At 45.9% G+C, this 12379-nt stretch overlaps 1 protein-coding gene across 1 annotated transcript in view; it reads right to left on the bottom strand.

Annotated features, from left to right (window-relative positions):
- Nucleotides 1-4703, bottom strand: part of LOC128408857 (zinc finger protein 420-like) — an 18747-nt gene extending 14044 nt beyond the window's left edge. The window contains exons 1-3 of the mRNA XM_053378877.1: nucleotides 4529-4703; nucleotides 2697-2774; nucleotides 1262-2068 (exon numbers count right to left, since the gene is read on the bottom strand). Coding sequence (XP_053234852.1) covers nucleotides 1262-2068; nucleotides 2697-2774; nucleotides 4529-4703 — 1060 coding nt within the window. The remainder of the gene's footprint in view (nucleotides 1-1261; nucleotides 2069-2696; nucleotides 2775-4528) is intronic.
- Nucleotides 4704-12379: the final 7676 nt, after the last annotated feature.

The following is a 12379-nucleotide window of genomic DNA, read 5'->3' as shown; positions in this document are numbered from 1 at the left end:
CTCATTAGCTTCTAGCCTGTTGGTGGCACCAAGTATGACTCATAACCTTTCATTAACAAAGCAGGAACAGGCAAGTTCTGGTTTTTGTGACTATGCCTAAGACTATGCAAAAGCCTTTGACTGTGTGGGCCACAGCAAACTATTGGTTTATTTTAAAGAAATGGGAGTGCTTGACCACCTCATCTGTCTCCTGAGAAATCTCTATGTGGGACAAGAAGCTATAGTTAGAACTGGGTATGGAACAACTGATTGGTTCAGAATTGGGAAAGGAGTACGACAAGGCTGTATTTTGTCTCCCTGCTTATTTAACTTATATGCAGAATACATCATGCGAAAGGCTGGGCTGGATGAATCCTAAGCCGGAATTAAGATTGCTGGAAGAAATATCAACAACCTCAGATATGCAGATGACACAAAATTGATGGCAGAAAGTGAGGAGGAATTAAAGAACCTTTTATTGAGGGTGAAAGAGGAGAGCGCAAAATATGGAATCTTTTATACAGTGGTACCTCTGGTTGTGAATGGGATCTGTTCCGGAGGCCCATTCGCAACATGAGCAGAACGCAACCCGCAGCGGTGTGTCTGCGCATGTGTGGATTGCGATTCGCCACTTCTGCACATGCGCATGACATCATTCTGCGCGTCTGCGCATGCGCAAGCAGCAAAAGCCAGAAGTAACCCTTTCCGGTACTTCCAGGTCGCCGCGGGACGCAACCTGAAAAAAACGTATCATGAAGCAAACTTAACACGAGGTATGACTGTATTGGCAAAGGATTTTCCCCAATTTTTTTGGGGGGGAGAACCAAACCCAACAAACTGGGCAGAATTAAACCCATTTCAGCAGGCTGCTCTGGAGTGAGATGGTGCTGGAGGAAAATGTGTCTGTTTCATCATGGCTGTTAAGATAAATCACACTGCCCCCACACGGGCCTTGGACTTGTCTGTTCATTCCCAACAGCAAGGGCTGGTGGACTGGGCTCTGTCTCCCGCTTGCTTGCTTACCCCAAAACCACCTCAGCTCCTGGCACCTAGCACCCCCTAGCCAGCCCCAGAGGCACCATTCGCCTGCAGAGCTTGTAGCCATGGCTGCTGTAATGAACAGCCATGCGAGCCTTGGGGAGGTAGACGTGTGAGGGCATGAGAGGACAGAGGGAAGGAAAGAGGGACAGAGGCAGGTGTTGCCCATAGCACCCCTGACCTTCATTCAAGGCACCCCAGGGTGCCACGCCACACTGGCTGAAAACCACTGCTCCATGCAATTAAAAGGTTTCTCCCCTGTGAGTTATTTGGTGCAAAGTAAGGTGAATATTCTGAATGAAGCTCTTTCCACACTCCTTGCATTTAAACGGTTTCTCCCCGGTGTGGATTCTCTGATGATTAATAAGGTGGTTGTGCTGTCTGAAGCTCTTTCCACACTCCCTGCACTGGAACGGTTTCTCTCCTGTGTGGGTTCTTTCATGTGAAGTAAGGCTACTTCTGTCGGTGAAGCTCTTTCCACATTCCATGCACTGAAATGGCTTTTCACCAGTATGGGTTCTTCGATGTATGGTAAGACTACTGCTGTGCCTGAAACGCTTCCCACATTCCTTGCATTTAAATGGCGTTTCCCCTGTGTGGGTTCTTTGATGTTCAGTAAGGCTACTCCTGAAACTGAAGCTCTTCCCGCACTCTGTGCATGGAAATGGCTTCTCACCTGTATGTGTTCTCTGATGACGAATAAGGTGAGAATGCCGTATAAAGGTCTTCCCACACTCGGTGCATTTAAATGGTTTCTCTCCTGTATGAATTCTGCGATGCCTATTCAAATACGATTCATATCTAAATGTTTTCCCACAGTCTGGACACGTTTTCTTGTTTTTGTCTTTTGGATCTTCTTGTAGTATCAGGAGTTCTTGGACGTTGATACCCTGAAAAATCAAGGATTTCTTCCTCCCATTCTTTGACTTGTTTCCTTCATGTGTTTCGGGTTCCTTTTGTGTTTCGAACTTATTTTTTCCTGCTTCATGCATAATTGTTTCTGAAGACACCACAGATGAGTCCCTGTAATTCCCATCGTTCTGCCAATCATCTGGTGGGGGGGGGGAGGCAGAGAAAGAATTTCATGTGTGAATTTCAAGGGATAAAAAATGGCAGAGAAAGGCGTGTTCTTAGATCTTCTGCCAATGCATAGGGCAGGGCTTGTAGATCTAGCAGGATCCACCTGGTATTTGTGAACAGGCATGGTGGAAGCCAAGCCATATTTCTAACTATGGGGAATATCTCAACATGTGGAAGGGAAACCGCAAGCTGGAAGACATCTTTATAAGAAGAGTCCCACAGGATCAAGCCAAAAACCTATCTAGTAGAGTAGTGGTGGCCAAACTTGGCCCTCCAGCTGTTTTTGGACTACAACTCCCATCATCCCTAGTTAACAGGACCAGTGGCCAGAGATGATGGGAATTGTAGTCCCAAAACAGCTGGAGGGCCAAGTTTGACCACTACCGTAGTATAGCTAACAGTCTTCTCCTGCTGTTGTTGTCCTGATTCCAGAGGTATCAAGCACATGGTCACCATAACAAGTAGCCTTTGGGAGCTTTCTCATCCATGAATTTGTCTGATCCCCCTCTAAGTCCCACTGGGTCTATCTGCCCTGGATGATATTACACAGGAATGGAAAAATCCTTCCCCCAAAATGCCCCGTAAGACATCTAAGATACCTATTGATATCACCACTTCTTTGGGATCATGAATGAACGGACCTTCTCCTTCTTCCCAACAGGAACTGAGGTCCAATTCTGCAAAGGACACAGAAGAGACTAGTTACTTTGGAACTCAAACTATTCAGCCAATCCAAACTGAGCCATTGCTTATGACCTCAAGCCGAAAAAAGAGGAATAATTTTGATATTATAATTCCTGCACCACAGATAGGACAGGGCTGTATGGTCACAGCAGGATCAGTCTGGCACTTGTGGAAATGTGATCACTGGATCTGAAGCTCAGTGTGATCTACCTTTTGGAAATGATACTGGAGAATTTAACAAACCCCAATGCTTTCCTTCATTTTATCACACAATATTTTTTAAAAATCACCCTTCCTTCTCCTCCAAAAGTGATTCAGTGGTATATCCCCCAAAAATTACACTTTTCAGTGTTGTGAGAATGGATTTGCAATTGATTCATGGTGGCAGCAGGTGGAAAAAGATATCTCTAATATCACAGCTCTGAAACTGAAATAATGGTACACTGCACATTAATGGTCCCATTGTAAACATGTCCCCCCCTCCGAAGAATGTATTTTTCAGTTCTTCAGAGACAACATTCAAATGAGCATTGTGGGATTGCAAGCTTCATTTTAATTTCCAGTTTATGACTGTTATAATTCATATATTGACAGGAGTGGGGCAGGTTGATTGAAAGATGTTTTTGCACCGGTTATGCAACAGATAAATTGGGAAGGAGTTTTTTTTATATCCCACTTTTTCCAGACCTAAAAAATACAACTCATTAAAAGGGTTTGACAGGGTTTTCCAAATTAGTATGCCCTGTAACATACAACAATGTATTTAGGGGTGATGTAGTGAGAGCCAGTGTGGTGTAGTGGTTAAGAGCGGTGGTCTCGTAATCTGGTGAACCGGGTTTGCTTCCCCGCGCCTCCACATGCAACTGCTGTGTGACCTTGGGCCAGTCACATTTCTCTGAAGTCTCTCAGCCCCACTCACCTCACAGAGTGTTTGTTGTGGGGTAGGAAGGGAAAGGAGAATGTTAGCCGCTTTGAGACTCCTTCGGCTAGTGATAAAGCAGGATATCAAATCCAAACTCTTCCTCATCTTGATCTTAAATTTGTTGGCGTTGAAAGGCGCCGAAATAAGACGTTAAGTGTAGACATTTTAAGTGTTGGCATCAATGATCCAAAAACCCTCTAAGGCTACAGGAAGTTGCATGTCAGACTCTTTGTCTTTTGAGGCCCAGCACTGACCACTCAAACTAGGACTGGATCTCCAGGATATTGGGCAGAGAAATGTATTTCCTATCAGTTGCTCCCTGATCCTTTACCCCTCTAGCACATGCGTAGGCAAACTAAGGACCGGGGGCCAGATCCAGCCTAATCACCTTTTAAATCTGGCCTGCGGACAGTCCAGGAATCAGCATATTTTTACATGAGTAGAATGTGTCCTTTTATTTAAAATGCACCTCTGGGTTATTTGTGGGGCCTGCCTGGTGTTTTTACATGAGTAGAATGTGTGCTTTTATTTAAAATGCATCTCTGGGTTATTTGTGGGGCATAGGAATCTGTTCTCCCCCCCCCCCAAAAAAAAATATAGTCTGGCCCTCCAGAAGGTCTGAGAGAGAGTGGACCGGCCCCCTGCTAAAAAAGTTTGCTGACCACTGCTCTAGCATCTTCTGCATATAAATCAAGGGCCTTCCCAAATATCCGGAGCACATGGTCCAGACCCCCGTCTCCATAACAGCCTCCCAACTGTGCCCAAGTAATGATTTCAAGCCTTCCAGCACCTAGCAGTCATAGAAATAAGACGCGTGATGTTTACCTAGAGAGGCCACCATCTCATAATTCTCCTCCATGACTTCTCTGTGCAGAGCTCTTTGGCCAGGATCCAGCAGAGCCCACTCCTCCTCCGTGAAAAACACAGCCACCTCCTCAAAGGTCAAGAGGGCCTGGAAGAAACCCTGGGGAAAGAGAATAAAATATGGTTTCTTCAACATCTTGGGGGTGTGTGTGTGTGTGTGGAGTGGGGATCCTGGAAATTATAGGCCAGTTAGCTTAACCAATATTCTGGGGAAGCTAGTGGGAGACATTCCAGCATGTCTTGTGCAAAGTTCAGCCTTGTCTTAACAAGCATGTAGAGGCGCTTCAGTTGACATAGCAGACTTTCTTTTCTTAAAAAAAATATTTTTATTGAGTTTTACAAATAATTTCCGAAAATCATATCCCATACTTTTTTATCTTATACAATGTTTTTGGACTTCCATCCACCGCATCTGAAGATTTTTCAATCTTTATCACTTAATCTACATTTCTTAATTTCTCTATTACTTTTAATCGTCCTTAAGTAATAACTCTCTTCATAATCTTCCCTGCAATATTTCACATAATTCTCCTTACAAAACTTCTTGCAGTCCTACTAGCGTAATCTGTTTATTACAATTGCTTTTCAAATAGTTCAAATATTTACTCCAGTCCTCTGAGAATCTCTGGTCCCGTGACATAGCAGACTTTCAAACGGGTTTTGACGAACCAGCTCACTAACAATTACTGAGACACTGTGTTCTCGTTTTGTATTTTTATGTTGTGAGCTGTGCCCTGTGATCGTCGGATGATGGGTGGTAAAAGGTAAAGGGACCCCTGACCATTAGGTCCAGTCATGGCCGACTCTGGGGTTGCGGCGCTCATCGCTTTATTGGCCAAGGGAGCCGGCGTACAGCTTCCGGGTCATGTGACAGGGGGAAGCATCTGCACTGCCTGCTTTGCGTATCCCCAATTATCTTTCCCTTACCTGAGATGGCTGCTTGGAAGCTGTTTCTACTCCTCCCCAAAGAAAAGAGGGTTCGGGTGGTGCCTCTGAAGCCATTGTGCTGGATGGAGTGAGAGACATAAATTGGGCCACCTCTGGGACTCTCACAGCAGTTGCCACGATGCACAGGTGCACTTCAAAAGAGGGAGAAGCTATCCAGTACCTGGGGGAGAGATGGACCAAGGGAAGGTCATCCTTTACAGTGGTACCTGGGTTACAGACGCTTCAGGTTACAGACGCTTGAGGTTACAGACTCCGCTAACCCAGAAATAGTACCTTGGGTTAAGAACTTTGCCCCATTAGCTAAAGTGGTACCTCAGGTTAAGAACGGTTTCAGGTTAAGAACAGACCTCTGGAACGAATTAAGTTCTTAACCCAAGGTACCACTGTATATAAATTTGGGTTTCATTGCTTTAAAAACTATAAAGCTGCTGAAGACAACTGTCGCTTTGCACCTGTGGGAGGCTGTGGGGGAATCCTTTTGGCTCCTAATGATGATGATGATACTAATACTAATACTAATACTAATAATAATTTTCTTTATACCCCACCCATCTGAATGGTTTTCTCCAGTCATTCTGGGCAGCTTACAGAATATATAAAACATAATAAAGCATCAAACATTAAAAACTTCCTGATACAAGGCTAACTTCAGATGTCTTCTAAAAGTTGTATAGTTCTTTATCTCCTTGACATCTGAAGGGAGGGCGTTCCACAGGGAGGGGGCCACCACCGAGAAGGCCCTGTGCCTGGTTCCCTGTAACTTCACTTCTCGCAGGGAGGGAACCAGCAAAAGACCCTCGGAGCAGGACCTCAGTGTCTGGGGTTGAGCGATGGGGGTGGAGACACTCTTTCAGATATACTGGGCCGAGGCTGTTTAGGGCTTTAAAGTTCAGCACCAACACTTTGTGAAGTGTGCTCAGAAACTTACTGGGAGCCAGAATACATCCTTTAAGACCAGTGTTATATGGTCCCGGTGGCCGCCCCCAGTCACCAGTCCAGCTGCCGCATTCTGGATTAGTTGTAGTTTCTGAGTCACCTTCAAAAGTAGCCCCATGTAGAGCACATTGCAGTAGTCCAAGCGGGAAGGCCTGATCTGTATCAGGATTTGCCAAAGAGACTCCCAATCAACTGTAGGAAGGATGAGAAAAAGTGATACATTCAGGCGACGGCTTTCTTCTCTCTCTTCCACACATTTAGGAAAGCTTTTAATGTTTGATGCATTATTGTATTTTAATGTTTTGTTGGAAGCCGCCCAGAGTGGCTGGCGAAGCCCAGCCAGATGGGCGGGGTATAAATAAATTATTATTATTATTATTATTATTATTATTATTATTATTATTATTATTAGTCCTAGAACAATAGGATTCAGAATGCAGCAGTCTGATTGGTCCTAGAACAATGCAGCAGTATGATTGGTTGGCAGGAACTACCCAATCATGCTCCAGATAGAAGTGAATCCACAACCTGATTGGCTTACAGTAGAATTCCGGAATTAGCCAATCATGTGCAGCCCAATGTGTAAATAATGTATATAAAGCAGATACTTTGAGGGGACATTCATTCATTCCTCCTCACCACTATGAGCTGAATAAAGAGCATGAAATCACTTTGCGACTCTGAGTATATTTCATTATTATTATTATTATTATTACAGGCGGAGGAAGGAGAGAAAGGAAGCAGAATGGAAATAATGTAGCCAGCAGAGAAAGGTTTCGGAAAGCTCAATCTAGCTGCAGTTTCAAAGAGGGAGCAAGGGACACACAAAGGCTTTCACCCACATTTGAGAGTCTCTCCCTGGACCCCCATCCTCCACCTTTCAGCAGAGAGAAGGTCCAGGGTGCTTTAACTGAGTTTCTTTAGCTGAAATTCCTGCACTGCAATGGGTTGGAACAGATGACTTTTGGGGTCCCCTTCCAACTTTGCAATGCTACGAAATCCAAAAGGTGTTTCGCCCTTGTTAAGGAAAAATCTAGGTGCAAGGCTGCTCAGTCACCCAGCTCATTGGGCAAAGCCCGCGGGTCCCTGCAGAATAAAGGAAGGAGTCCAGCCACCAACCGGAGCAAATAGCTGTAGACCAAAGTTTATTGTGCAACAGGTTCAAAGAATAATTTTGAATCCTGAGGATGGGATGACAAGGACTATTGAAACTTTCCCACCATATCCCAGAATACAGCATCATTGATACAGCATTGCTACATCACTGACATGTCACAAAAGGGGAGGGGTAGGCAGGGGTTAGGGACGCGGGTGGCGCTGTGGGTTAAACCACAGAGCCTAGGACTTGCCAGTCAGAAGGTCGGCGGTTTGAATCCCCGCGACGGGGTGAGCTGCCGTTGCTTGGTCCCTGCTCCTGCCAACCTAGCAGTTTGAAAGCACGTCAAAGTGCAAGTAGATAAATAGATACCGCTCCGGCAGGAAGGTAAATGGCGTTTCCGTGCGCTGCTCTGGTTCGCCAGAAGCGGCTTAGTCCTGCTGGCCACGACCTGCAAGCTGTACGCCGGCTCCCTCGGCCAGTGAAGCGAGATGAGCGTTGCAACCCCAGAGTCGTCCGCGACTGGACCTAAGGGTTAGGGGTCCCTTTACCTTTACCCAGACAGGGGTTACATTAATTTAACCTTGGCAAACATGTCCAGACAAGTCCTTGGTAGAAGATTAGCATAAGCAGATATGTCAGCACAAGACCAAGGTGTAAGATGAGCAAAGGCAAACACCTCTGAAGTCCCACCTCCCAAAGTACAATATAACTTCCTTTGCATGTCTGGACCCCTTGGCAAGTTATAGTGATGGGATTAGGCTTTCCTTGGCCAACAACCAGCTCAGGAATTGTCACCTCTGGGCACTTCCTGGGGTAGGAGGTGTGCTGGGGGAGGTGGCAGGGAAAAGAGTCATTTTTTCCAAGGGCAAAATAGTGCTGAAATGGAGAAAACTGGCAAAGGAGTTGATTTTATATGACGGTTAAAGCTAGGTAACTTCCCTGAGCTGCCAAGTCGAAAGGATACATTTATGCATAATATTTGTAACATCTAACAACTTTACAGATGTGCCCCCCCCCGGATTTCCGAAACAGCCAGTGGGGCCCAATCCCCACACAATTTGTATCCTTGCTCGATAGGAAAGCATCCTTTCCCCCTGCCTAAGTTGCAGGTTTTATCTCATTCCCTCCTCTGCAAAAAAAGCAACATTTCCTCCATCACCCCCAATTATTGCACCTTTTTCCTCCTCTGCAGCCTCCTCCTTAACCAAGCCTGTTTCTCCTCCCAGGCTGTGAGCGGGGTACCTCTCCCCCCCCCAATACTGTCTTCCCTCCCCCCCTTCCTTTCGATGGGCGACTTCCTGCCTCTCTAAGAACCAGAGCTCAGTTCCTTGGCCCAGGAAGAGGACCGAGTGGCAGGAACACCTCCCCTCGTGCAAGCCTCAAGATTTCCCACCGCTGCTTAGTAGTGTTACCGGAAAAATCCGAGGGCTCCCTTGGACAAAAGTAAAGACACCAACCAGGATAATTTGGAGCAAAACAGCAGCCTGTAGGCTTGGTCTTTATTGAACTGTTGCAACAGGGTGTTCCCCTCACTTGCAAGAGAGAGGAAAGACCCAGAAAAATAGTGTGCAAGGTCTTATAAAAACTTTTTGAAATTCCCCTCCTCTAGGTCAAGCCCACCCCCAGAAACATCATGCATACATTACAGAAAGGAGGGGTTGAGGGAGGAGTTGGTGGTAACCTGAGTGTCTTGTCACCTGGCTGGTTCCTCCTTTCCCCCCTCCCCATGAGTCACTTCCAGGAGACAAAGGGGAGTTTGCAGTTTCCTGCCCCCAGAGGGAAGATCTGATCATTGTCCTTTGTTTCAGTCCATGCTGAATCCACTCCCATATGCAAGTTCTTTGTGATCTTGATTGTCTTCTGTCTGGGATCATCAGGGTTGGCATAGCAACTGGGCAGGGCTCCTGTGGATGTGCTGAGAAGGTGAAGGGATTATGGCTGACCAGGACCAAGCCACCCCCCCTTTGATAGTTCTTGTCATATGGAGTAAAATAAAATGGAACAGTGCAAATCCGATGTATGGTTGATTTTCTATGAATTTATAACAGAAATGTGGCGTATGTAGTGTGTGAGTGTGTGTGTGTGTGTGAAGTTTGTACAAACAGAATGATTGGGGTGGGGGGGTTCCTGCTACAGTTGTGACTTATCAAGCTTGGAAAAGTTGGACCACCGTTTCTGCCGAGTTAAACTAAATCGTTTGGATTGGGTTTTGCACAAGTGTGCAATTCACTTGCTGTTTTGAATTTATCTTTGTTAGCAGGTTGTGCAAAGTGTCCCTATTTTCCAGGGAAGGTCCTGGATTTACAGAAGCTGCCCCAGTTTCTTGACTTTATAGAATCATAGAATCGTAGAGTCGGAAGGGACCCGAGGGTCATCTAGTCCAACCCCCTGTGATGATGATGATACATTTTATTATACCCCACCCTCCCCAGCCAGAACCAGGCTCAGGGCGGCTAACACCGGTAAAATTACAATAGAAACATAATGGGGGGAAGGACCAATTTAAAATACAGGTTAAAATGCAATTTAAAAAGCAGCCTCATTTTAAAAGTAGCCCATAAATTGAAACCGTATGGGGAGGGAAGACATAAGGGTCCAACTGAGTCCAAACCAAAGGCCAGGTGGAACAGCTCTGTCTTGCAGGCCCTGAGGAAAGATGCAGGACCACGCAGCTGTCCCGTGCGGGGATCGAACCTGCAACCTTGACATCCCTATTTCCATAGGGTTCGGGTTCCCTAGTGGCTAGGGAAACCAAGCTGGATGGGGAGGGGAAGCTACCAGCATGAGTCTGAGCAAACTACGGGAAGCAGTGGAAGACAGGAGTGCCTGGCGTGCTCTGGTCCAGGGGGTCACGAAGAGTCGGACACAACTAAACAACAACAACAACAACAATAATAATAATGTATGAAGTTACATTGAAAGACCTACATTGGCTCCCTGTACGTTTCTGAGCACAGTTCAAAGTGTTGGTGTTGACCTTTAAAGCCCTAAACGGCCTCGGCCCAGTATACCTGAAGGAGCATCTCCACCCCCATCATTCTGCCCGGACACTGAGGTCCAGCGCAGAGTGCCTTCTGGTGGTTCTCTCACTGCAAGAAGCTAACTTACTGGGAACCAGGCAGAGGGCCTTCTCGGTGGTGGCACCCGCCCTGTGGAACGCCCTCCCACCAGATGTCAAAGAGAATAACAACTACCAGACTTTTAGAAGACATCCGAAGGCAGCCCTGTTTAGGGAAGCTTTTAATGTTTGACGTATTAATATTTTTTTGGAAGCCGCCCAGAGTGGCTGGGGAAGCCCAGCCAGATGGGCAGGGTATAATTTATTTTTATTTTTATTTTTATTAGACACCCCCCAAGCCAAGGAGATAAGTAACTCTACAACTTCAGAAGACATCTGAAGGGAAGTTTTTAAAAAATGTTTCATGTTTTATTATATTTTTATCCAAGGTGACTGGGGCAGCCCAGTCAGATGGGAAGGGTATAAATAATAAAATTATTACTATTATTATTATTATGGAATAGGGCGTGTTACCGGAAAAATCCGAGGGCTCCCTTGGGCAAAAAGTAAAGACACCAACCAGGATAACTTGGAGCAAAACAGCAGCCTTTATTGAACTGTTGCAACAGGGTGTTCCCCTCACTTGCAAGAGAGAGGAAAGAACCAGAAAAATAGTGTGCAAGGTCTTATAAAAACTTTTTGAAATTCCCCTCCTCTAAGTCAAGCCCACCCCCAGAAACATCATGCATACATTACAGAAAGGAGGGGTTGAGGGAGGAGTTGGTGGTAACCTGAGTGTCTTGTCACCTGGCTAGTTCCTCCTTTCCCCCCTCCCCATGAGTCACTTCCAGGAGACAAAGGGGAGTTTGCAGTTTCCTGCCCCCAGAGGGAAGATCTGATCATTGTCCTTTGTTTCAGTCCATGCTGAATCCACTCCCATATGCAACTTCTTTGTGATCTTGATGGTCTTCTGTCTGGGATCATCAGGGTTGGCATAGCAACTGGGCAGGGCTCCTGTGGATGTGCTGAGACGGTGAAGGGATTATGGCTGACCAGGACCAAGCCACCCCCCTTTGATAGTTCTTGTCATATGGAGTAAAATAAAATGGAACAGTGCAAATCTGATGTATGGTTGATTTTCTATGAATTTATAACAGAAATGTGGCGTATGTAGTGTGTGAGTGTGTGTGTGTGTGAAGTTTGTACAAACAGAATGATTGGGGTGGGGGGGTTCCTGCTACAGTTGTGACTTATCAAGCTTGGAAAAGTTGGACCACCGTTTCTGCCGAGTTAAACTAAATCGTTTGGATTGGGTTTTGCACAAGTGTGCAATTCACTTGCTGTTTTGAATTTATCTTTGTTAGCAGGTTGTGCAAAGTGTCCCTATTTTCCAGGGAAGGTCCCGGATTTACAGAAGCTGCCCCAGTTTCTTGACTTTATAGAATCATAGAATCGTAGAGTCGGAAGGGACCCGAGGGTCATCTAGTCCAACCCCCTGTGATGATGATGATACATTTTATTATACCCCACCCTCCCCAGCCAGAACCAGGCTCAGGGCGGCTAACACCGGTAAAATTACAATAGAAACATAATGGGGGGAAGGACCAATTTAAAATACAGGTTAAAATGCAATTTAAAAAGCAGCCTCATTTTAAAAGTAGCCCATAAATTGAAACCGTATGGGGAGGGAAGACATAAGGGTCCAACTGAGTCCAAACCAAAGGCCAGGTGGAACAGCTCTGTCTTGCAGGCCCTGAGGAAAGATGCAGGACCACGCAGCTGTCCCGTGCGGGGATCGAACCTGCAACCTTGACATCCCTATTTCCATAGG

The sequence above is a fragment of the Podarcis raffonei genome, chromosome 2 (genome assembly GCF_027172205.1).
Source record: "Podarcis raffonei isolate rPodRaf1 chromosome 2, rPodRaf1.pri, whole genome shotgun sequence".
Lineage (NCBI taxonomy): Eukaryota > Metazoa > Chordata > Lepidosauria > Squamata > Lacertidae > Podarcis > Podarcis raffonei.
The sequence above is the reverse complement of the archived record's forward strand: the minus strand, read 5'-3'. Positions and strand labels throughout refer to the sequence as shown.